Genomic DNA, 25,083 nt, shown 5'->3' on the forward strand with positions numbered 1-25,083 from the left:
AACTCCATCAAATTACAGGCCGAGTTGGACCGATCCAATGAACCAGGCTCATATTGACGGCTCTAATTAGAAGCAGGCATGATGATTAACAGTTATCTGCTTCTAACCACTTATATATAGTAGTAAAGAAATAAAGAAGGAAAAATTTTAAAATCGTACACACTCAACAGGGCGAAGTGCAAGAACCTTCAAATTAAACAATTATGAAATATCTAAATTACCCCTGACTAAAAGCAGGTACGTCGACGAACAGTTGCCTGCGTCTACCCACTCATATACGATAGTAAAAAAATAAAGGAGGAAAAATTTAAAAATCATACACTCAACAACACGAAGTATAAAAACCTTCAAACTTAATAATTATAAAATATCTGAATTACCCTTAACCAGAAGCAGATACATCGACGAACAGTTAGTTGACTGCTTCTAGCCACTTATATATATAATCTATATATAGTAAAATAGTAATATTGAAGACTATATATAAGGATGAATATTTTACATTTTACAAATTCCATAATCTAAAGAGGATTAAATTGAAATTATCTCAAAATAACACACACTAAACTTTAGGACTATATATATGTCGGCATAATCCCAATTGGACCCTACTTTAGGGTTTGAAAACACCAAAAATTGCTCATAAAAATGTCATTCCTCGAAGATTTTCAAGCCAGTAAGTCTCAATTTTGTTTTTTTATGTCTGCTCTTTCTGTTTCAAAATAGTTATTATATTTCATTTTCGATTAAATAATTAGATGTTTATGTTTTTTTTTTTTTCTGTGTACTTCCTGTCCCAAAGTAATTTTTATGTTTCACTCGGTGACTATTAAAAAAAGGGTTGTTTATGTTTTTTTTTTTTTTGCTAATACAAACAAAAACAAAGTTGTTTATATGTGTTAGAAAAATACAAGAATACTTGCAGGACACCTGGGATCGAATTCAGTCATGAGCTCGTTGCCTTTGACGGAGATTGTGGATTTTCAGAGGTTCTAAAATTAAAAGAATACTCATTTGAGACGAAAACAAGAAGTTCCACCTTGTTGAAAATCTAGTGATGCTATCTGAAGACTTAAATGAATAGCCAATGAGAATTTGACTTTGGTTAATTGGACTTTTTTAGAGCTAAAAATTGGATTAGATCAAGTCGTTTTTGTTTAAATAATTAAACTTCTTATATTCAAAAACTATACGAAAAATGTTATTTAAGTAAGGAAGTGTGACAAGTATTTTGAGACGGAGGGGCCCGATCCTTCGGAGGCTCGTGCATAGCGGGAGCTTTAGCATATCGGGATGTCTTTTTGTTTTAGTTCCTATGTGAAATAACGTTTTGATATCTAACAAGTAGCTACATTGATGTAATTGTTTCAGATATTGAAGCCCTTCCAAATCATTTGAGGAGGAAGTATGCTTTGCTGCGTGATTTGGACAAAAGTCTGCAAGGTACTATTACTTATAGTGCAAAGATTAATGTTGTGTTATGCAAGTTGTGTACTTGTGTTGCTTTCTGACTTTCTATTGAAATGAGCTTAGTTAAGTAACACTTGTACAATATTGAGTATCTTGTACTTCCATTGTTGTCTTGTTCTAGTCTGTTTTTGTCTTGAGTTGGGTGTCTTATCAGAAACAACCATCTTTTTCTAGTGTGTTTTTGTCTTGAGTTGGGCGACTTATCGGAAACAGCTTTTCTACCTCAGAGGTAGAGGTAAGGTCTACATACACACTACAATACACTTGGTGTGTTGTTGTTGTTGTTTTAATGTTATCTTATGCACAAGTTAGTTGCTTTCTGAGTTTCCATTGCAATGTTTTTAGTTGAGTACACTTGTACAATATTATCTTGTACTTCCATTACGTTTTTTTCTAGTCTGTTTTTGTCTTGAGTTGGGCGTCTTATTGGAAACAGCCTCTCTACCTCAGAGGTAGAGGTAAGGTCTACGTACACACTACAATACACTTATTGTGTTGTTGTTGTTTTAATATTCTCTTATGCTCAAGTTAGTTGCTTTCTGAGTTTCCATTACAATGTGTTTAGTTGAGTACACTTGTACAATATTATCTTGTACTTCCATTACGTTTTTTTCTAGTCTGTTTTTGTCTTGAGTTGGGCGTCTTATCGGAAACAGCCTCTCTACCTCAGAGGTAGAGGTAAGGTCTACGTACACACTACAATACACTTGGTGTGTTGTTGTTGTTGTTGTTTTAATGTTCTCTTATGTACAAGTTAGTTGCTTTCTGAGTTTCCATTGCAATGTTAGTTGAGTACACTTGTACAATTTTATCTTGTACTTCCATTACGTTTTTTTCTAGTCTGTTTTTGAATTGGGTTGAGCGTTGATCGGAAACAGCCTCTCTACCTCAGAGGTAGAGGTAAGGTCTGCGTATACTACAATATGCTTGGTATGTTGTTGTTGTTGTTTTAATGTTCTCTTATGCACAAGCTAGTTGCTTTCTGAGTTTCCATTGCAATGTGTTTAGTTGAGTACACTCGTACAATATTGAGTATCTTGTACTTCCATTTTGTCTTTTTCTAGACTGTTTTTTTCTTGAGGTGGGCGTCTTATCGGAAACAACCATTTTTTTCTAGTGTGTTTATGTCTTGAGTTGGGCGTCTTATCAGAAACAGTCTCTCTACTTCAGAGGTAGAGGTATGGTCTGGTATACTACAATATGATTGGTATGTTGTTGTTGTTTTAATGTTCTCTTATGCACAAGCTAGTTGCTCTCTGAGTTTCCATTGCAATGTGCTTAGTTAGGTACACTCGTACAATATTGAGTATCTTGTACTTCCATTTTGTCTTTTTCTAGTTTGTTTTTGTCTTGAGTTGGCGTCTTATCGGAAACAGCTTCTCTACCTCAGAGGTAGAGGTAAGGTTTGGGTACACTCTCGCAATAGACTTGGTATGTTGTTGTTGTTGTTTTAATGTTCTCTTATGTACAAGTTAGTTGCTTTCTGAGTTTCCATTGCAATGTGCTTAATTAAGTACACTTGTACAATATTGAGTATCTTGTACTTCCATTACAGTCTTTTTCTAGTCTGTTTTTGTCTTGAGTTGGGCGTCTTATCAGAAACAACCTCTCTACCTCAGAGCTAGAGGTAAGGTCTGCGTATACTACAATATGGTTGGTATGTTGTTGTTGTTTTAATGTTCTCTTATGCATAAGCCAGTTGCTTTCTGAGTTTCCGTTGCAATGTGCTTAGTTAAGTGCACTCGTACAATATTGAGTATCTTGTACTTCCATTTTGTCTTTTTCTAGTCTGTTTTTGTCTTGAGTTGGGCGTCTTATCAGAAACAGCCTCTCTACCGAGGTACAGGTAAGGTCTACGTACACACTACAATACACTTGGTGTGTTGTTGTTGTTTTAATGTTCTCTTATGCACAAGCTAGTTGCTTTCTGAGTTTCCATTGCAATGTACTTAGTTAAGTATACTCGTACAATATTGAGTATCTTGTACTTCCATTTTGTCTTTTTCTAGACTGTTTTTTCTTGAGTTGGGCGTCTTATCGGAAACAACCGTCTTTTTCTAGTGTGTTTATGTCTTGAGTTGGGCGTCTTATCAGCAACAGTCTCTCTACTTCAGAGGTAGAGGTAAGGTCTGCGTATACTAGAATATGCTTGGTATGTTGTTGTTGTTTTAATGTTCTCTTATGCACAAGCTAGTTGCTTTTTGAGTTTCCATTGCAATGTTCTTAGTTAGGTACACTCGTACAATATTGAGTATCTTGTACTTCCATTTTGTCTTTTTCTAGTCTGTTTTTGTCTTGAGTTGGGCGTCTTTTCGGAAACAGCTTCTCTACCTCAGAGGTAGAGGTAAGGTTTGGGTACACTCCAGCAATACACTTGGTATGTTGTTGATGTTTTAATGTTCTCTTATGCACAAGTTGGTTGCTTTCGGAGTTTCCATTGCAATGTGCTTAATTAAGTACACTTGTACAATATTGATCCGAATGATAATTTTCTGAATCTGGAAACTTAATGTATTTTGAGTGGAAAAAGGAGCTTTCTTTGTCACATCCTGATTGGCAGCGTCTGATTGACACTTTATTCGAGTGTATGGTCTATCTTCATGGGGTTGTCTCCTTGCACTATATCTGCCTTGTAATGCAATTACCTAGTGCAGTAGAAGGATTTGTTTTTTTTTTTTGGGGGGGGTTACTGTGGCTACAGCGGGAGTCCGGAGAGGTAGAGGTAGGCCGAAAAAGAACTGGGGCGAGGGGATAGATATTATATTGAACAACTTCAACTGAATGAGGACAATGACCCTAGATAGTTGTTTTTTGATTTTTTATCGTAATGGGCTTAGTTAAGTACATAATGTTTAGGTGTGATCACACCTTGTTGTTGATATTACAGTTCCTTGCATATATTGTCCTGCACTGCTTTACTATTAGTTTTGTCATGTTTTTCTTCACTGTCGGTTTTCTTTCCATTACTATTTTGAGTTGCTTTACTTGAACCGAGGGTCTTTCGAAAACAACCTCTCTACCTCCAAAAGGTAGTGGTAATGTACGCGTACTTTATACCCTCCACGGATCTCACTTTGAATCAATTGGGTATGTTGTTGCTGTTGCTTAGTTAAGTACACTTGTACAATATAGAGTTGACTGATAATTTTCTGAATCTGGAAACTTTAGGTATTTTGAGTGGAAAAAGGAGCTGTCTTTGGCACATCCTGATAGGCAGCTTATTGGAGTGTATAGTCAATCTTCATGGAGTCGTCCCCTTGCACTATATCTGGTGAAATATCTACTAATGTAATCAGCTGGTGTAGTAGCAGGAGTTCGGAGAGGTGGAGGGAGGCCGAAAAAGAACTGAGCGGGGTGAGTAGACAGTATATTGAACAACTTCAACTTATTGAGGACAATGACCCTAGATAGGAAGGTATGAAGGTCGAGGATTAGGATAGAAGGGTAGTATGTTAGTCAAGTGTTGTCGTACTTAGGTACCGCTTAAGTTTTTCATCTTTCCCTTCCTTCCCTTCTTTTCTTTTTTTCCTATCTTTCTTTTTTCTCCCCAATATGTTTTAATATCGGTTGCTACACTTTCTATGTGCATTGTTATTTTGTTGTCTCTTTTTTCTTGTACTTCTTTGCTTTTTGCGCCGAGGGACGAGGGTCTATCAGAAACGGCATCTCTACCCAGCAAAGTAGTGGTAAGGTCTGTGTACACCATACCCTCCCCATACCCAACTTCTTACCCAACTTCTAGGATTATTCTGGGCATATGTTGTTGTTGCTGTTATGACGATACCAGCCACCTCCCACCGGCAAAGGTAACTGTCCACCAAGGCCAGGACAGATGAAAAGAAATCACCTAGTGTTTTTTGTCTTTGTTAGGATTTGAATATGAGACCTCATGATTCTCGACCCACTTCATTGACCACTAGATCATACCCCACTAGTGTAGTAGAAGATTCACAGGGATATCCTAGTTAAATTGCAGAACAAAACAATAATGCTTTGATCTTGTGATTGCTACTGGACCCTTTGTTCTTTTTTAGAATACAAAATATTATGTTGATAAATATACTTCTGATTGGAGAAGGGAAAAGAAGGTAAATTTTGTAAGATTCTCAGTGGCATTTAGCATTGTTGTGTTGGTTGACAGAAGCACAACAGGTTAATGGCGTATGATGTTTCTTCATTGCTTAGTTTGTGGTTTTATTACCAATAAAGGACCTTTCTTTTTCTGAGCAGGAGTCCAGACACAAAATGAACAACGCTGTGAGAAAGAGATTGAGGATATGGTACAGCGTATCAAGGGTGGTAATGTGACACCAGACTCTTCACTAATCAAATTCTCTGATGAAGCATTGGATGAGCAAAAACATGCTATCAGGATTGCTGATGAGAAAGTTGCGCTAGCTTCTCAGGCGTATGATCTGGTAAGGATTCTGGGTACTGCATCTTCTTTCTACATCAAGCAAACTGTTTCTTTCAATGGTCACAGTTCCTTCAGTTCAATCTATTCTAGGAGCCGTTCTCCTATTTTTAGCCTCCTTTTTAAGTTGGACGTGGATGATCAGGTGAAGTTACTTAGTCTTACTCACTTGATGCTTTAACGGAACATAGTTAATGTATATTTTTCATAGGTGTGTTGATCTTTGGAAAGTCTTTTCCTTTTTGATGTAGAAGAATGTTTTGATCTATGTGCCCTTTGTTCCTGTATAACAAAAGGGAAATACTATGGCATTAACCAGACAGTCATTCTGAATAGCAATTATGCCGAAGTCCTTGTTTATATGGTATAAAACAATTTTTCCAATTTTGAGATTTTACGAACATACCAAAATGATTGATATCAAAAAAAAAAAAAAAGAACACACAAAAATGATCATAATTTTGATCATAAAATCATGTCCGTCAAAAGTTATATGAACTCCAAGGGCTAGTTTATATTTTTATTTGAGCACCCCAAACATGACCTTACTTTTGGTTGCTGAATCCATTTTAAGACTATTTTTCCAGATCTAAACTTCCTTGAAATTATGCTCCGAAATATGCTTTAGGACTAGATTTGGCAGTTATTAACTGAATGATTGTCCGGCGTAAATACAAACTGATACAACAAAAAGGGAGTAAATGACTGGTTGGACACATATTTTTTCACTTCTGGCATGCACTATAATTTTTATCTTTTTTCAAATCAAGTGATCATTATGATTTATGTGGTTTGGAATTGAGGTGCAGTATGAGTATTGAGTAGTAGGTTCGTTGATTATTGTTATCATTAAACAACTCTTTATGGCAATCAGTGAGAAATTCTTGCAACAGGTCGATGCTCATATTCAGCAGCTTGATCAGTACTTGAAAAAGTTTGACGAAGAGCTCCGGTTAGGTATATTGATATAATCTTCCTCATCTTTTCACCAAGAACAGTGGCCAAACTTGCTCGTACTCTGACCGTAGAACAACTTCCTCTTTATGGGTTTTCTTTTGTGCAGAAAGGGATAATGCTGCTGTTGCTGGAGCTCCTACAACCACTGAAAATACTGTCAAATCTGGAAGGTCTGGTGAGGGTAAGGGAGGGCGTAAGAAGTAAGTACTATATCCTCTTTCCTGCAGTATTAGTCTAATTAAGCACCAAATGGAAGATAAAGCTGTCATAGTAACCACTGGATACTCTTTTATTAGGAACTTGCTTTATCTGCGACTTGTTTTTTTCAGCTTAATTTTTCCTTTTTTCATGTAATATATATGGTATTCACCAACCAATTCTAGACAAGTTCCATTTTTTCATATTCATATGATATCAGAGCCTCTACTACATTAGTGAAGACCAATGTTACATCGTCCTACTGGCAGCCAGCTTATGATGCCTACTTTGCCTAAGCCTTTCGTTCTTTACATATGTTTGATAGTTTTGTTTCTTTTTCTGATGACTATTATGTGTCTTTTTGGTGATTATTTTGGTGGCACCATCTCTCAAGAAACAATATTCTATCCATTCTTTCAACAATTTTTCAAGCAAAATATTCCTTAAAACTCCTCTTTTTTTTCTTTTTTTTTTTTGGCAATGCAAAAACCATATTTACAGAGGAGATCCCCACAACTAACAAAAACAAAAATCAACTAAAGTTGCCCTATGAAATCTACTAAAGAAACCTCCTCCTCTAAAAAGCATTCTTTACACCAACAGTGATGCGAAAGTGATGCGAAAGTAACAGGTACTTATGGTGTTGCCTGTTGGTGTACGGAGGACCATAAGAAATCTGTGGTTGGCTTTCAAAGACAATGTAAGGATAAAAGTTGGCAGGTGAATAAGACTTTGTTTTGGAAAGAAGATTGGTATGGTCAAGGGTCACTGTACAATCTGTTCCCAGGACTATTTTCCATCTTCCATCTGTCTGAATTCTAACAGCAAAATACAAGATGTTTGGACTCCTCAGGGATGGAATTTGCTCTTTAGGAGGCTACTTAATGATTGGGAGATAAGAGTGGGTGGCAGAGATGCTAGCCTTGATTGGAGACTTCCCTGGCACCAACTAGGAAACAGATGCTCTACTATGGAAACACCATGGAAACACCATTCTGATGGCCAATGTTCCGTAAATAGACTATATAGAAGGGAGCTGATCACAGTTGCAGGCAGAAAATCTGGGCCATGGATTGCAATCTGGAAGAGTGTTGCCCCCACCAAGGTGAAGTGCTTCGCACGGTTGGTGGCAGTCAGGAGAGCTTGTTTGACTCATGATGTGATGCAGAGAAAGGGCATCAATATAGATTCTAGATGTTTGCTTTTCATCAGCATGGCCAACTTACAATGGATTATGCCAGAACATACAGTAGATTTGTTAAGTTGTTGGATAAGAAGAGGAGGTAGCAATAGTCAGAAAAAATGGTGGAGGATAGTACCAGCCTGCATATGGTGGGTTATCTGGAAGGAAAGAAATCAAAGAATTTATGAACGAACGGAATGCTCAATAGGAAAGATTAAGTGGAAAGTAATTACTACTCTAGGTTTTTGTTGTAAAGGAACAAAACATAGATGAGGAGATCCAATTAGTGGACTTCATAGGAGCTCTGTAATTGTCGTTGCTTTCAATTTTCTGTAAATAACACTTTTGGAGATGGCCAGCATAGCCCTTAATGCTGAGGAATACAAAGTTACCGGTGTTAAAAAAAAAAAAAAAACTTCATCTTAATGACTACCCTTATCTTCAAAAACTTTAGAGTTCCTCTATTTCCAAACTATCCACCATATGCATGAAGGCATCAATCTACACGATTTCTTCTGTCTAACTGAACCTCCCACACTGTTCCAGCTCCTTAGAAGATCAATGGCGTTTGCAGCCACACACCATTTGATCCCCCACAATATCAAGGAAGAGCTGCCATAATTGGGCAGTACAAGAGCAGTGGAGAAATAAATGGCTATTAATTTCTGTGTTAGTCTCACACTAGAGCATATTTAAGGCGATTGCTTGGTAATTTGGGGACTTTCTTGAGATAGAGTGGATGATACATGGCATGGTATCCCTGGTCATTTAGTCAACAAGGTCGTCATACAACACTCGTCCCGAGGTTGGCTTAGCCAAGCAATGCCCAAAGACTCCCATTTCTTTCTTTCTTTCTTGGTTTCCAACAAGTCTATCTTTTTTTTTTCCTTTTGATTGTGTGTGTATGTGGGACCAGCCAATCCCCAATCTCCCAGAATCAATAACCCCCTTCTTCTCAGCCTTTCCTGAGTCAAAACTGTTTGTCTTGCCACTAGCCAAGTGAAACAAAGAACCTTTATAGTTTATAGGGGCATTTGTTTTCCAGATAGGCTTCCATGTCCGGGCATCAATCTGATGGTCGCATTTGTTGATTATTAGATAGGCAGTCTTGACTGAAAAATTTTTATGTCAAAAGAAAAGTCTTGACTGTGAAATTTCCATCTCTGTTCCCAAAAATCCTCCCGAGTTTTGAAGAACTCCGTTGTTCCTTCAATTTCCCAATCGTTTAGAGCCTTCCTGAAGGTAATGTTCCACCCTTGCATCTCCTTAACTGTGAATAAATAAGCGTTGAGATTGGTTGAAATACTGAATAAATCAGGGAAAAGATCTTTCAAACCCACATGCCCTCAAAACTCCTTTCCATACCTTATTAGTTGCTTGTGTATGGGTATATTTAGTTCTGAGATAGAGTTAAGATCTAAGTACGTGCTACCCTCCCTAGACCCCATTTTGTGGGACCATACTGGGTATATTGTTGTTAAAGTGTATGGGTATTGACTTCCTCCTTTAAACATTGAAGTTTAGCTCACTGTCTTAAGAGATCTTATTCTCTTCTTCTCTTTTATGGTATTAGAGTTTGTGCATTGAGGTTGTCATTTTAATATTTAATTTCCAATTGCACTGAGAATTTTCGTGTCTTATTTTTTTTTAATCACGTTTAATTAGATTAAAGATATTAAATCTCTCTTGAACAGTGAATTTTCACCATTGTTTGATCACTTTTTTGGTTACTCTTCAGTCGTCGAAGCAAGCGAAGCCGATGATATCTTGGATATTTGTGTCGACGTGCCTCTTTTATTTATGGGATTACATTTCTTTTCCATGAATGCTACAAGAAGCATCGTTTGGTTTGCATTACCAACAACTTCTCAGAGAAATGAATTTTAGTTGTTTTTTCCTTCGAGGACTTCATTCAATGATACTATTCAAATAGAATTCCTTCTCCGTAGCTACATCTAGTATACTGAACTTGATTTTCTAGTTTTCTTTTTGTTTTGACACCTCGAGTTTGAGGGGGCATGTTGAACATCAAGAGACTATTGCGCTTATATTTAGGTAATGTCTATTAAATGTATGAAATATTCTAAATTAGGATTTTTGGATAATCATTAAAGTTGCCTCAATGTAAATTTCCTTATTTAGGATACTTACCTTAGTTTATACTTTCCTTGTTTGCTTGAATTTTTTGTATCACGTAATTCTAAACCTAATGAAGGAGAGCCTTGGCAAAACTGGTAAAGTTGTTGTTATGTGACCAGGAGGTCACGAGTTCGACCTATGGAAATAGCCTCTTGCAGAAATGCAAGGCAAGGTTGCGTACAATAGACCCTTGTGGTCCAGCTCCTCCCTGTACCCCACGTATAGCAAGATCTTAGTGCATCAGGTTGCCCTTTAAACCTAAGTTGCTCAGGCTCTAAGCTTTTGGTGCCACACCTGTATCAACATGACATGGGTGTGGATAGCCGATCTAGTCAACCGATTTTGAGTACTTTAACCAAGATCGACGGAGAAATTTCTGACAGATTCAATGATTTCCGAAATCAAAGCAAAAGCTAAGGCGAAATGAAATACCTTTTATATAGTAACTCTTATGTTACTATTTTCTTTTCATTTCCTTCTAGGAATTGGTGAAGTTGTTTTCATGTGTCTATGAGGGCATGAGTTTGAGCCGCGGGGACAACCTCTTGCAGAAATGCAAGGTAAGGCTGGGTACGACAGACACTTGTAGTCCAGCCTTTTTCCAAACCTCACAGATTGTGAGAGCTTAGTCAACTCGTTTGCCCTTTAAACCTAAGTTGCTCTACCACTAAACTTTCGGCATTGCACCCTTGTCGATAGGACATAGGTGTTGGTGTGGGATCTGTACCCAACCTAGTCAACTGATTTTCGGTACTTTGATCAAAGTCGACGTAGAAATTTCAAATACATCTAATGATTTTCGAAATCAAAGCAAAAGCTATGGTGAAAATGAAATACCTTGTATATAGAAATTTTTATGTCACTCTTTTTACTTTTATCTCTTTTCAAGAGTCTCCTCTTGATCAATATTTTTTCCTCATAGTATCTCATAATTTAAATTTTATAACTCTATTTTTAGATATTTGAATTCTTTTTAACCAAATCCCTCAAACTTATCTATACCTAGATACGTATCTCCGAATATTAAAATTTAGATTATTAAGGATCTAACCTCTTGATCCGCACTCATATCAGACACGCACACCAAGTTCGAGCAACTTAGATCTAAACTCTTACATAAGGAACCCACAAACTTTTTATCAGGTATTATGTTAATTTTATTAATAATGATAAAATCCCTCGTGCACTAGAAGTATATCAAAAAGTAGAGAATCTACAACATAATATGATTTTCTGGGTACGGCAACCAGCCATTTTTACAAGCTGGAACTTCGTAGATACACCAAAAAGATACTAGAAATGAGAGAGTACTGCTCAAACATTAAATAGTTATTCTTTATCCATCCAAAGATCTCCTAGTTCTTTCCTTTCAAAAGCTCACGTGGGTGCTAATGGGGCAATATCATAGACTCTTCGACTTCTCCTTCTAATTTTAGCCGGAGAGCACCTCCTTCATTGTGCCTTGCATAGCTCAGGGCAGTCCAAACCATCTCAAAATCTCACACCCAAATGAGTTGCCGCTATATAATGTAGGAAGAGGTGGTTGAGATCTTCACGTGAACATTTGCATACGGAGCCTATATTTCTCCCTTATTGCTAGGCGAGTAAAAAGGCAAACCTTTTCTGTTTACTATTCAATTGGGGAAACTATGGTAAGTTCCCTAAATAAGGAAATTTACATTGAGGCAACTTTAATGAATATCCAAAACTCCTAATTTAGTATATTTCATACCTTTAATAGATATTACCTAAATATAAGTGCAATAGCCTCTTGATGTTCAACATGCCCCCTCAAACTCAAGGTGACAAAACTGGAAAATCAAGTCTAGTATTCTAGATGTAGCTACGGTTGAAGGAATTCTATTTGAATAGCATCATTGAATGAAGTCCTCAAAGGAAAAAACAACTAGAATTCATTTCTCTGAGAAGTTGCTGGTAATGCACACCAAAAGATGCTTCTTGTAGCATTCATGGAAAAGAAGTGAATACCCATAAATGAAAGAGACACGACGACACAAATATCCAAGACATCATCGGCTTCGCTTGCCTCAACGGCTGAAGAGTAACCAAAAAAGTGATCAAACAATGGTAAAAAATTCATTATTCAAGGGAGACTCACAATATCCTTAATCTAATAACACGGAAAAAAAAAATAAGACACAAATTCTCAGTGCAATTGGAAATTAAATATTAAAATAGCGGCCTGAATGCACAAACTCTGGTACCATAAAAGAAGAGAATAAGATCTCTAAGACAGTGAGCTAAACTTCAATGTTCAAACGAGGAAGTCAATGTCCTTGCACTTCAACAACATACCCAGTATAATCTCGCAAAGTGGGGTCTGGGGAGGGTAGAGCGTACGTAGACCTTAACTCTATCTCAATACCCATACTTTCATGCAATTAATAAGGTATGAAAAGGAGTTTTAAGGGCATGGGTGTTTGAAAGATCTTTCCCCTGATTTATTCAGTATTTCAACCAACCCGAACACTTATTTATCCATAGTTAAGGAGATGCAAGGGTGGAACATTACCTTCAGGAAGGCTCTAAATGATTTGGAAATTGAAGGAACAACGGAGTTCTTAAAACTCTGGAGGATTTTCAGGGGTTAACAGATGCAGAGGACAAGTTGCAATCGAATTATAAAAGAGATGGAAATTTCTCAGTCAAGACTGCTTATCTGATAATCAGCAATTGTGACCATCGGATTGATGGCTGGCCATGGAAGCCTATCTGGAAAACAAATGCCCTTATAAAGGTTCTTTGTTTCACTTAGCTAGTGACAAGACAGGCAGTTTTGACTTACCTTAATTTGTATTTTCCTTGTTTGCCTAATTTTTTTATTTCATGTAATCTAAGCTTAATGGAGGGGAGCCTTGGTGTAATTGGTAAAGTTTTTGTCATGTGACCAAGAGGTCACGTGTTCGACTTGTGGAAACAGCCTCTTGCATAAAAGCACAAGACGACTATGTACATATCCTTGTGGCTATGCTACACCCATGTCGACACAACATGGGTATGGGCGTGCGATCCATACCCGATCTAGTCAACCAATTTTGGATACTTTGACCAAAATCAATGGAGATATTTTGGACAGATTCAATGTTTCTGAAATAAAAACAAAAGCTAAGATGAAAATGAAATATCTTATATATAGAAATTTCCGTGTCATACATTTTCCATTTATCTCGTTCTAGGATTCTCCTCTAGTTTTCCACTTTATGTCTCATATATTTTATAACTCTAGCGTTAGATATTTGAATTATTTTTAGTCAAATTCCCTCACCCGTAGGTATCTACCTGGATCCGTGTCTCCTAATCTGAAAATTTAAATCATTAAGGATCAGACCTCTACTTAGATGTGAGCTCTTATATAAGGAACCTTCAATTCTTTTTTAGTCAGGTAAATAAATTTATCTGATAAAATGGATTGCATCATCACTTTTTGCTATTGGTACAGTTCGGAGTATATGGATGATCCAATAGACATTATAGACATCCTAGGTTCGTTGTAATGTAGTAGGACCTGTAGATGGTTTGTTTCTGTGTTTGTTTGCTGAACCTTCTTAGTTATATATAGTAGCTCCATGTTGTAAGTTTTTGGGATCCCAGCCTTCTGTGCTGAAGATTTATATATAAAATTGTTACCTTTGTCCCAAAAAAAAAAAAAATTACTCCGTATTAACAATGATTCGTGTACTAGAAGTATACCAAAAAGTAGAGAATCTGCAGCATAGTATGATTTGTATGATTTTCCAAGTAGGGAACCTATCATTTGTACAAGCTGGAACTTCATAGGTGCACCAAAAAGATACTAGAAATGACAGGCTATAGCTCAAACATTAAATAACTATTCTCTATCCATCCAAAGTTCTCCTATTTCTTTCTGTCCACAGGCCCATGGGTGCTAATGGGGCAATATTCCATATTATTCAACTTCTCCTTCTAAATTTTTGCTGGAGAGCGCCTCCTTCATTGTGCCGTGCATAGCCCATGGCAGTCCAATCCATCTCAAAATCTCCCACCACAAACTAGTTGCCACCAGATAATGTAGGAAGAGGTGGTTGAAATCTTCACGTGAATATTTGCATACGAAGCCAATGTTGCTCCCTTCCTGCCAGGCGAGTAAGAAGGCATACGTTTTTTGGTGCCATGGAAATTAAAACTAGTAAATGCAAAAAATCCTAGTTCTACCTTATGAAGAGCTTAAAATAATGTAGGTTATCAAAAAAGAGCTTATAATCTCCAAGAACTTTGACAGTCATGTGATGTACTTTGCTTGTAAAACATTTCGCCTAGGTCTTGGAATTCAACTACTTCTCGGTCCTCTAGGTTCTTCCTGACACATCTGAATGAACTTCTCCCTCTTGTAACTTTGGAATCTCTTACTCTCATCTCCTTCTGCTCTCGAGATATTTCAAATGTTGGGGAATGTGAGTCTCAACGTCACTTCCTACACCGCGTGTGACTCCAAATTTGGTTTTCTTTCATCTCTTACCCTGAAGGCTAAGTTGCTGATGCTATCTTTCCTTCCTTTTATATTCAACATCCACATCAAAAGGAAGTGTGATATTTTTAAGACTCCACAACGCCCACTCCTTCCTTTCTCCAATTCTTTGGGGACGAAATGTCCTGTCAGCTGATTACGTGAAAAATATGCTTCTTACAGAGATTCAAGGGAAGTGTTCTTTTCTTCTTTACTTTCTATTTTTCACAATTAGCAAAATGCCTACATAAATAATGAGTTATATCATGTTAATTTGCCATGTGCCTTCACACACACAGACACACACACACAGACACACACACCAAATATTCTACCTTAGGTTACTATTCTTTATCGGAAATGCAGTCTTGACTAAACAAACAGTTTATCCTTTTCCCTTGTGACCCACAAAAAGTTTCTTTGTTATCTCTCGAAACTTTCTAGTGACTGCATTAGCGGACGTGTAATAAGTAGCAATACTTGAAAATGTGCTCATAATCTGTAGTTCCTCCCCTCCATTCGACCTTTAATAAATACATCTTTCGCAAACCAGCGAATCCCCTCTCAAATCTCACTACAGTCTGATTGCAGACTGCTTTGTCTTGTGTGTTGCACCAAAAGGCATACCCAGTTTTTTATTTTACTTACTGGATTTCTACTACGTGTGATAATTTGTTGGAAAAGCAGTATTCACATTGTAAAAAATTGATACAAAAAGTCATAACCGATCTTTTACTGCAGAAACTAGAAAGGTAAACATTCTAAAATATGCAGATTTTTTATGTGGAAGCAGAACAATTTGTTTGATGCATGTGTTTGGAAAAACTGCCTTTGCTTTGGCACTGAACCAGCGTAATTCACTATTTGGTTTTAGTTTTGCGAGTTCCAACATTTTTTGGCCATTCTGTCGGTTTCTGTGGCCTGATTGATAGACTCTTATGTGAATGTATATGTCTGTCCCTGTGTAGTATAGATTAAACTTGTGTTGAAGGGAATAATTTCTTCTGCAGAACACGTCTTGCTACGGCTGCAGCAGCAACACCAAGTGGAATGGATTTGGATCTGCCTGTTGATCCAAACGAACCAACATACTGTTTCTGCAATCAAGTTAGCTACGGTGAAATGGTTGCTTGCGACAATCCTAATGTACGTACTCACCCAAGTTGTATCAATGATCTCCTTAAACTTGATTAGATTGCATGTGCTAACTGATTATGCCCTTCAACAGTGCAAAATAGAGTGGTTCCACTACGGCTGTGTTGGCCTCAAAGAACAGCCCAAGGGGAAATGGTTTTGCGCGGATTGTGCTGGAACGCAAAAGAAGCGCAGAGGCAAATGATAGAACTAGAAGAGAATAGCCCAATATACTGATTTAGACGTTTTAGCAATGCAACGAGTTTATGCAGATTCTGTGCTTCTTGTTTTTAGATTTCGTTATTGTCTGTTGTATCGTGTACTTTGGTTATAAATTATGTTGTTGTAATCCTATTGTTCTGCTACTATCCATTGTTTTATTACTGTCTGTTATTTCTTTTATTTCCATTACTTCTTTCTCTAGACTCCCGAGCCCGGGGTCTATCGGAAAAAGACTCTCTACTTCATTCTGAGGTAGTGGTGTGGACGGTGTACACTTACCCTCCTCAGGCCCCATTTGTGGAAATAATACAGGGTATGTTGTTGAACTTTTTCTAGACTGTTTTTATCTTGATCAGGTGAACTATCGGAAACAGTTAAAATCTGAGATAGAGGTAAAGTCTGTACACCACTTTTCCGGGCCACATTCTGTGGGACTACGCTGGGTATGTTGCTGTTGTACTGGAGTACTGTAATTTTGTTGTATGTAGGCGGTAGCCTGATATAACAGGTTAATTTCATTGATAGTGTAAACCCTTTTTACATTATATGTAAGTTAAATCCATTAGACCTTCAAATGCCAATATGGCAACAGAACGAATGAATGATTTTATGGCATGAGTATTTCTCAAGTAAATAGTAGTAGTGACCAAAAGAGGATATTCCAATTGTACATCAAATGTGTTTTAGAAAAGCAAAACTACTAGGTCTTAACATCCCAATTAGGCAGTTTGTGAATGAGGGGATCAACTTTTAACTTACATCAAATGCATATTATTGCTCAATTCATGTACTTGATTACATTAATTATATATATTTTTTTTGGTTAAAACTGGCGTAGCATTAGCAATTAGCTTAAATCAAAAGATAGTTCCAAGGGGTTAGTCCCCTGTACAGACGATGTAGCATAGTTTTAAGATATCAGTAGCCACATCCCGGCGTACAAGGTTATCTGAGTTTCGTTTTATCAAACGCAAAGTAAAAATTCCTAATTTATCCGCTTGGACAAGTGCTTCAATAGATGGGGGAGGGGTGGACAAAATGCGGGCAGCAGTTTTTGCTAGTGCGTCCAGTTCAGATAGTTCTAAGTTTTGCTAGTGCATCCGCTACCATGTTTTGCTCCCCTCCCCTATAGACGTGGAGTGGAGGAGCTGCCTGCAAGGATTTTGGAACATGCGGGTTAGTCCTAAGGCATCAACGCCAATCTCGATTGGGTTTATATTGTTAGAGGTAGCAAGTTCAAGGCCGGGCGAGCAGTTCAGCTTGCAACCCGCTTTCCCTAAGGCCCCACCACACGCACCATCCGTATTAAGCATTAAGGCACCACCCACACGGGGAGGGTCCCATTTGACAGGACTATTGATACGAATTTTGCGCATCAACATTGATAGGGAGGGTCATTCTTCAGGTTGAAGGTGTTGCTGAAGCCAAATTGGCCAGAGACATTGAGGGATAAAGACAGCCCATGTGGTAACGCTGTTGAAGGGAATATGAGACATACTCCTCCAAAGCTGAATCCAGTTTGTGCTGAGCTGGGAGGGAATTGTTACTAGCTCCGCTGTGCTAATGTTTCTCCAGAAGTAACAGACAGTCTTTATCGGTTAGTGAATAATTCATTGTGTGATACAAATTTACTTGGATTCATTTGGCGTTTTTATAATAATGCCTACTTTTAGAATTAAAAGGGTTCAACTTATTTATACTGAAATTTAATCTCTTTGTATAGAAATTATGAAAATGAATACTTCAAGAAAATTGCTGCAAACACGAGAAAAAGAACTTTGATTAATATATAATCTGCTGCCAGAGGTATGAATTTATGACTACAAAATAACAGTTTAACCAGAAAAGACAACAAAACACAAGTGGAGAGACTGAAATGGACCAATTGCACGAACAACAAACTGTAAATTTTGTCAACTAAAAAGCTGAGTTTTCGACGAAAGACTACAAATTCTGAACCTACAAAAACATGAATTCACAATGGTCTCTCTTGCTATGGGTACAATGGGTGCGTTTTCTCGCGTAAAGATGCATCAAAATGGGCAAATTTATTTTCTTTTTGTTCTAAACAATTGTATGTCAAGCAGCAGCTGCAATTACTCTTCTTGCCTTTTCCATCAGAAGTCCATGCCACCCATACCGCCCATGCCACCGCCCATTGCTGGAGATTCTTTCTCGTCCTTAGGAAGTTCAACGACAACTGCTTCAGTTGTGGTCAAGAGAGAAGAGACGCTGCATAGAACACAGTAGAAAAGGGATGTACGTAAGGATGTGAGGCCAATCGTGTGATGAAAGAACAGGAGAATAGAAAGGGTGTCCTGTGCTAACCTGGCAGCATCGACCAAAGCTGTCCTAATTACTTTCAATGGATCGATGATTCCTGCCTTTACCATATCTACATATTCACCCTTGGCCGCGTCATATCCAAGATCAAGGTTATCCTGCTCCAACAGCTTACCCACTACAACAGCACCCTCTACTCCTGCGTTAGACGCTATTGTATGTACTGGCGTCTGCAATCACGAATTGAACGCAAGATCTTTCAAAAATGGGGCTTCACGCCACCACACAAGTTATATACCTCAAGCGAAACTACTATATTTATAAGAATCTAATTAACAGGGTCAAAAGGGAGCATAGCAAACCTTCAGAGCATTCTGAATAATTTGCACCCCAATCTGCTGGTCAAAGTTGGCTGTTTTCAAATTATCCAATTCTCTTGCTGCATAAAGAAGAGCAACACCACCGCCTGCAAGACAAAGATCAGTAATCTCCGACTAATTGGCTCTACCCATTTAGCCAGAAATTCACAGAAATATATTAACCTGCAACAATTCCTTCCTCCACTGCTGCCTTTGTGGCATTCAAAGCATCAGTTACTCTATCTTTCTTTTCACCGACCTCAGTTTCGCTGGCTCCACCAATCTGAAATTAATCCACTTGAAAATTAATAATACATTTTATGATGGCATATTTTATAATAAGAAGACTGTACTAACACTCGCAACTACTTTCTGCTTATAAAGAAAGTCTGAATTCTTCTTAGAACTCAATTTACACAGGTTGCAAACGTAGGCATACCTTTAACACAGCAACACCTCCAGAAATCTTAGCTAGTCTTTCCTGCAACTTCTCCTTGTCATAGTCAGATGTGCTCGATTCAATGGCTGATCTAATCTGCAAATACAAAGAGCACGATTATATGTCAACCCCGTGATGAAGTGCAGTGCTTGTACCGATGTTGGTGCAAAAGGAAGACAGACAAAACCTGTTCACATCGTTCCTCTATGGACTTCTTCTCACCAGCACCATCAAGAATGACAGTATCATCCTTGGAGATGGTCACCTAAGAAAAGAAAAGCATGAGTAAACTAAAACAGCAGGAAACAAGATAAAATCCCCCAGCAAGACACTCTAGAAATACCAAACAGGAATCATATTGTGCAAAATTCTCATGCACTTGCACTTTCAAAAGAGAATAGATATACAAAAGGAGAACCTACTACAGCCAATGGCACAGCAAAATTACCTTTTTACATGTTCCCAGCATCTCGAACTCCACATTTTCAATGCTCAGTCCAAGCTCTTCTGTTACGACCTACCACATAGCAGAAGAGACATTGGTTAGGTGTCATAAAGACAAGCATCAACTATCTTATACAAGAGCAAAATAGTTCTCACTTGGCCTCCAGTTAAAATAGCAAGATCTTGCAAATTGGCCTTCCTGTTTTCACCGAAGCCCGGTGCTTTGATGGCGCAAACCTGTAAACATTCACCAACAGTAAGAAAACACCGAACCGAGAAGTTAAACAACAAACAGCGGAGCAAATATATCAGTAACATACCTTGATTCCAGCACGAAGCTTGTTCAAAATAAGAGTAGCAAGTGCTTCACTGTCCACATCTTCAGCCACAATTAAGAGGGGCTTTTGTCTCTGCATAGATAAAGCGTAACAGACAGTTCCATGGTCAATCTTATGGAAACCAAATTGATGATCTCGGGAAGAGGATTAGTTAACCTTTACTGATCAAACAAAAGAGGAAGAGAATTACCTTCAGAGCCAACTCTAATGCTCTCACAACAGCATTAACACTTGAGATCTTTTTCTCATGAATAAGAATTAGTGGGTCCTCGAGTTCCTGCCAGACATAGCAGGAGCATAATGAGTTTAAACAAAAAGGAGACTGATGAAACGTATGTAAAAAATGTTGGCACAGTACATGTGCGAGCTTAACTAAGATTAGCAAACCAAAAACATACACATTTCTGATTCTTCTGATTTGTGATGAAGTATGGTGATATGTAACCCCTATCCAACTTCATCCCTTCAACAACTTCCAACTGATTTTCCAGTGTCTTCCCATCCTGTGTGATAGTAGAAATGAGTTAGCTACACATCTTTGCAGTACCAAGTCTCCCACGAATTAGTCGAAATGTACCAAATGGATAAAAATTGGACTATGACAAGAAGTTAGTGAGCAACAAAATAATGGACACAAATTGGACTATGAAAAGAAGTTACTGAGCAACAAAATAATTTATCAACATCCATATGCTCAATCTCTAGCCCAAATTCTCCCATATAGCCATTAAAATTGATCAGGTCTTAATTAGTAAAAGTCAGCAAAAATATCATCTACTTCAATTCCACCCACATCCCAAGAGCATATTGAATCTTGAAGCTTCCTAGTTTAGGACACACATTTTAAAGCTCATATAAGTAAGTTAGGACCATAGTGACCAAAAGACGCATACAATCTCTGCATACATACACCGATGGACAATAGAAATTACTTACTTGAATAGTAATGACTCCCTCCTTGCCTACTCTCTCCATAGCTCTGGCAATTAGTTCACCAATTTCTCTTTCTCCATTTGCAGAGATAGTCCCAACCTATCAAAAGTTGCAACATCAAAAACTTATGAGAAACAGTGGATCACTTGAGCAAAGAAGAAGATACATACAACTCTTCAGTGCATAATGAAATCTTCTTCCCAGGGAGATTTTTTACTTTCTGCCTTTTTCCCCTTCTACTAGTATCTCTTCCCTTGGAGTACCTTTTTACCGTTAATTTTCTTTTCTTTCTCCTTTTTAGGTTCGGAGGAGTCAGTCTTCCAGCCTTCTAGGGGAGGGAGGAGGTTTTCTACAAGAGATAAAGATTTGTGTCCACCAAAAAGGATGTAGCTTTTATACGTGCAAAATTTGGAACTGGCCTTACCTGTGCAATCTCCTCAGATGTGCTGATCATCTTTGCTCTGCTTTTCAGGTTTGTTACAACAGAATCTACAGCCATGGTAATACCCCGTCTAAGGTCCATGGCATTCATACCAGCTGCCACTGACTTGCATCCTTCAGCAAATATTGCTCGGGTGAGAATTGTTGCACAAGTGGTACCTGAAAAACAGGAAAGATAGAACCACCCATTATATATATTATTTAGGCTGGAAAGTCACAAAACTGAGTCATGCAATGACAGATACATCAAACTGCAGCAGTAGAGGCAATACTGGACTGTTAAGGACTTACCATCACCAGCAACATCGTTCGTGGCATTGGCAACCTGTTTCACGAGGCTAGCACCAACATTTTGTATCTTGTCCTTGAATTCAACACTTTTTGCGACAGTGACACCATCTTTTGTTACTTTGGGTGCACCCCAACTTTGCTCAATCACCACAGTACGCCCCTACAAAATAAGCATCTACTATTAATAGTCACCGATGATGATGAATTGGTTACCATTAAAGGGGAATCTAGGATTTCTAGAACATAGGTGCACCACTTAAAAGAAAGAGGAAAAAAAATTAAGTGGGAATTGAGCGCTAGTCCTTTAGGTAAAGGACTTATCATTCAACCAAGTGCAGCATTCACCCTTCTTGTAACATGTGCGCCAACAAATAATGTTATACCAATTTTAGAAAAATATATACTTAAAATATCTAGTTATATGGGAATACCACAGGTTCACGTGCCCAATTTTAGGTCTTAAATTCGCCACTGGTTACCATCAGAAACATAGAAGACGTGGTGGTATTGAACAATTCTAATCTCCTAAAAATTATGTTGGGAAAGAAAGTGTTGCTGTCTCAGTGTTCTCGTAGCTCAAATAATAGAAGCAAGGAGTGATAAGAACAAAAGGAGACATAATTAACTGTTGCTTCAAGGGAACAAGTTGGCCCAAAATGTTGTAGTTTGAGCAAAGCTTATTGACAGCTTGACAACAATAAATTCTTCTTAGTAGGGACCTAAACACAGGAGGCCTCTAGAATGCCATTTCAAGAGGCATATGCTCCTAATAAATACTTCTCCAGAACACTATAAGAAGCATGTGAACATCTGAAAAGAGCAACATTTTAATGTTTGATGGAATCTATTGACAAGCCTGCATAACTGCATTCATATTTTCCATTTCCAATAAATTAACTAATTAAGCGCACGTGTCAGTGATACTTTTGCATTTTTGTATGAATTAAAGCATAAGATCCAACAAATGAACAAGTCAAATGAAAGAGAACAATAATATTCAATGTACATGTGTCGGGAAGTAAATGACGATAAATTGCATAAAACAAGATTCTTTCACCAAAATTCAGATCCTTAACACGAGTTTCACAACAATCTTTTGTTTTTTCTAGGGATAATGAGTTTGCTATAATCTCGAGCAACAAGTATTCCCTCCAAGGGTCCGACAATTGAATTTTTGGATAACGCAAAAGGACTACACATATCTGGAAACTAGGTTACAGTATTATCAAAAGCGCAAAAAATTCTTAAGGTCTATTGTGACTTTAACAGCAAAGCACAACTGAAGTGGGGTTTAATGAGAACATACAAATATATATGTTTAGTCCAAGACTAATAATTATACGTGTGAATAACAAATATATGGACAAAGAAATTGAATTATTTTATGAAAAAATGATATATCAACTTTTAGCGTCACCTCTACAAGAAACACTCATTTGCAAGGAAACAGTTGTCTTAGATCCTTGATGACAACACTGACGCACACATAAAGCGAGGCTAAGAGCTCAACGTGTTTTGAGCCTTGCTTCAAGGCTTAAACGCGCAACCGCACCTTTGACAACACTGCTAGGTAACAAGTTATAATTAACCATATTTATATGCTAGTATGTTTTTTGAGAAAAAAATAAATTAGTAAGAGAGCATGTTTGTTGTTGTTGTTGTTGTTGTTGTTGTTGTTGTTGTAGTAAGAGACCATGTATCATCGTTTACTGAACGATTCCATCATGAGAGGTCAGGTGGTTCACCCAATAACAATGCAATTATTGATATCCCTGAAGTTTACGAGAGACCCATTCACAAAAAAAGGCAATAGATCCCTGCTTTTTTCATCAGGTTTTGAACAATATATGTCTAAAACTACAGAACCCACCCACCCACCCCACCCCACCCCCCTCCTCCTACCAAAAAGCAAAAATGACACATAAAACAAAACAAATAGAGTATATTCTACAAATGAGGCTGATCAAAAATGTCACCTTTGGACCCATAGTTACTTTAACAGCATCAGCAAGCTCTTCAACACCTTTAAGCATCAACGCCCTAGCTTCAACTCCAAATCTAATATCCTTAGCAGCATAGTTTCTACTCCAATTCAACCTTCCACTCACCTGTTGGGAACTGGTTCTTGCAACTCTGTACAATCAAGAAAATGGGTACTTGTCAAAAGTAGAGATTACATTATTCTAACACACACAAAAAAAGAGTTCTTGCAACCATGTACCACAAACTCTGCCACAGCCTCTCTGCCCTTCGGTAAGCACATTGTATGGCTAGCATGTGGTAAGATGAGACGCTCACTGTGCAATAGCTCACAATCACAGAGCACACTATGGTGCACACGCGTAGTAACCTCCTCACTATGCAATACCTCACAAATCACAGAGCACACTCTTAAGGTGAAAACGTGCTATGGTGAACATGTGTGGCAACCTGCTCACTGTGCAATAGCTCACAAATCACAAAGCACACTCTATGGTGAACACGTGTGATAACCTGCTCATTGTGCAATAGCTCACAAATCTCATAGCAAACTCTATGGTGAACACGTGTGGAGTGCCTGCTCACTGTGCAATAGCTCACAAATCACAGAGCACACTCTATAGTGCACACATGTGATAAACTGCCCACTGTGCAATAGCTCACAATCCACACAGGAGATGTAAACCGCACTAGGCTGGATTCAATCCCAAGTCTCCCACAACCAACCACTCAACAATGCCCTTGCAGGCAGAAAATGGGCATTTGTTAAAAGTAAAGATAACATCATTCCAACACCCAAAAACAAGAAAAAACAGAAAATGGCTATTTGCTAACAGTAAAGATTACATTTTTCCAACACCCAAAAGCAAGAAAAAAACAAAAAAAATATGAAAAAATTAAATTTAGAAGGAAAAAAAAAACTAAGTTCAAGAACGTGAAAAATACCTGGCTTTGGAAGCAAGATTTGCTGCAAAACGATACATTTTGCTACTGAAAAATGCTGAAGTTGGAGAAAAATGCTGAGATATTTGAAGGAGAAAGAGAGAAGTGGGGGATGAATATATATATTTAGAGAGGAAAAAAAGGTGGAAGGGTCTAGAAGAAGGCGCTTCTAGGGTTTTAGGGTTTAAGGCTTTCAATATGGTAATGGTAAGAATATTAAACTTCTACATTAATAAAATCATTTTCAAGATAATTAAAGTTAATAGTTCATAAAAAGAATTAGTAATATGAAGATTTAAGAAAGGCTGATAAAAAGTTTTTTTTTTTAAAAAAAAAAGCATAATTACACCAAAAAGAAAATAAGATAAAAGAGTCCCGGATTGAGGTCAGAGTCGAATCTCAAATCAGGGGTTAAGGTCGTAGCTGAAAT

The 25,083-nt window shown here is 37.7% G+C and overlaps 2 protein-coding genes and 1 non-coding gene across 3 annotated transcripts; 1 reads left to right on the plus strand and 2 right to left on the minus strand.

Annotated features, from left to right (window-relative positions):
• Window positions 1-471: 471 nt before the first annotated feature.
• On the plus strand, window positions 472-16,369 carry LOC107864527 (PHD finger protein ING1). The gene is made up of 7 exons (XM_016710923.2): window positions 472-676; window positions 1,372-1,443; window positions 5,701-5,888; window positions 6,778-6,841; window positions 6,948-7,041; window positions 15,858-15,993; window positions 16,076-16,369. Exons 1-7 carry the CDS (start codon window positions 649-651, stop codon window positions 16,184-16,186), a joined length of 693 nt encoding a protein of 230 aa, XP_016566409.1. The 5' UTR covers window positions 472-648; the 3' UTR covers window positions 16,187-16,369.
• A 1,586-nt stretch (window positions 16,370-17,955) lies between these two features.
• LOC107864528 (chaperonin CPN60, mitochondrial) lies at window positions 17,956-24,851 on the minus strand. The gene is made up of 16 exons (XM_016710924.2): window positions 24,657-24,851; window positions 23,708-23,864; window positions 21,732-21,891; window positions 21,424-21,599; window positions 21,003-21,098; window positions 20,465-20,569; window positions 20,257-20,343; window positions 20,049-20,138; window positions 19,885-19,965; window positions 19,733-19,801; window positions 19,472-19,549; window positions 19,285-19,380; window positions 19,029-19,128; window positions 18,849-18,952; window positions 18,532-18,716; window positions 17,956-18,435 (listed from the first exon to the last, which is right to left on the minus strand). The coding sequence occupies exons 1-16, from the start codon at window positions 24,692-24,694 to the stop codon at window positions 18,321-18,323; spliced, it is 1,737 nt and encodes a 578-aa protein (XP_016566410.1). The 5' UTR covers window positions 24,695-24,851; the 3' UTR covers window positions 17,956-18,320.
• On the minus strand, window positions 23,424-23,558 carry LOC124897494. Its single transcript, XR_007054210.1, has one exon. It is a non-coding gene; the product is annotated as a small nucleolar RNA snoR74 (small nucleolar RNA).
• Window positions 24,852-25,083: the final 232 nt, after the last annotated feature.

The sequence above is a fragment of the Capsicum annuum genome, chromosome 3 (assembly GCF_002878395.1).
Source record: "Capsicum annuum cultivar UCD-10X-F1 chromosome 3, UCD10Xv1.1, whole genome shotgun sequence".
Classification (NCBI taxonomy): Eukaryota; Viridiplantae; Streptophyta; class Magnoliopsida; order Solanales; family Solanaceae; genus Capsicum; species Capsicum annuum.

What these genes read in the sequence shown, in the direction of transcription:
- LOC107864528 (XM_016710924.2), bottom strand. Translation starts at nt 24,694, where the DNA reads ATGTATCGTTTTGCAGCAAATCTTGCTTCCAAAGCCAG. An exon ending in ATCAGAAGAATCAGAAATGT is followed by an intron (nt 20,344 to 20,464) that starts GTATGTTTTTGG and finishes TATGTCTGGCAG; the next exon opens with GAACTCGAGGACCCACTAAT. An exon ending in CATTAGAGTTGGCTCTGAAG is followed by an intron (nt 20,139 to 20,256) that starts GTAATTCTCTTC and finishes TTATCTATGCAG; the next exon opens with AGACAAAAGCCCCTCTTAAT.
- LOC107864527 (XM_016710923.2), top strand. Translation starts at nt 649, where the DNA reads ATGTCATTCCTCGAAGATTTTCAAGCCA. An exon ending in CTTCTCAGGCGTATGATCTG is followed by an intron (nt 5,889 to 6,777) that starts GTAAGGATTCTG and finishes TTCTTGCAACAG; the next exon opens with GTCGATGCTCATATTCAGCA. An exon ending in GGTAAGGGAGGGCGTAAGAA is followed by an intron (nt 7,042 to 15,857) that starts GTAAGTACTATA and finishes TTTCTTCTGCAG; the next exon opens with AACACGTCTTGCTACGGCTG.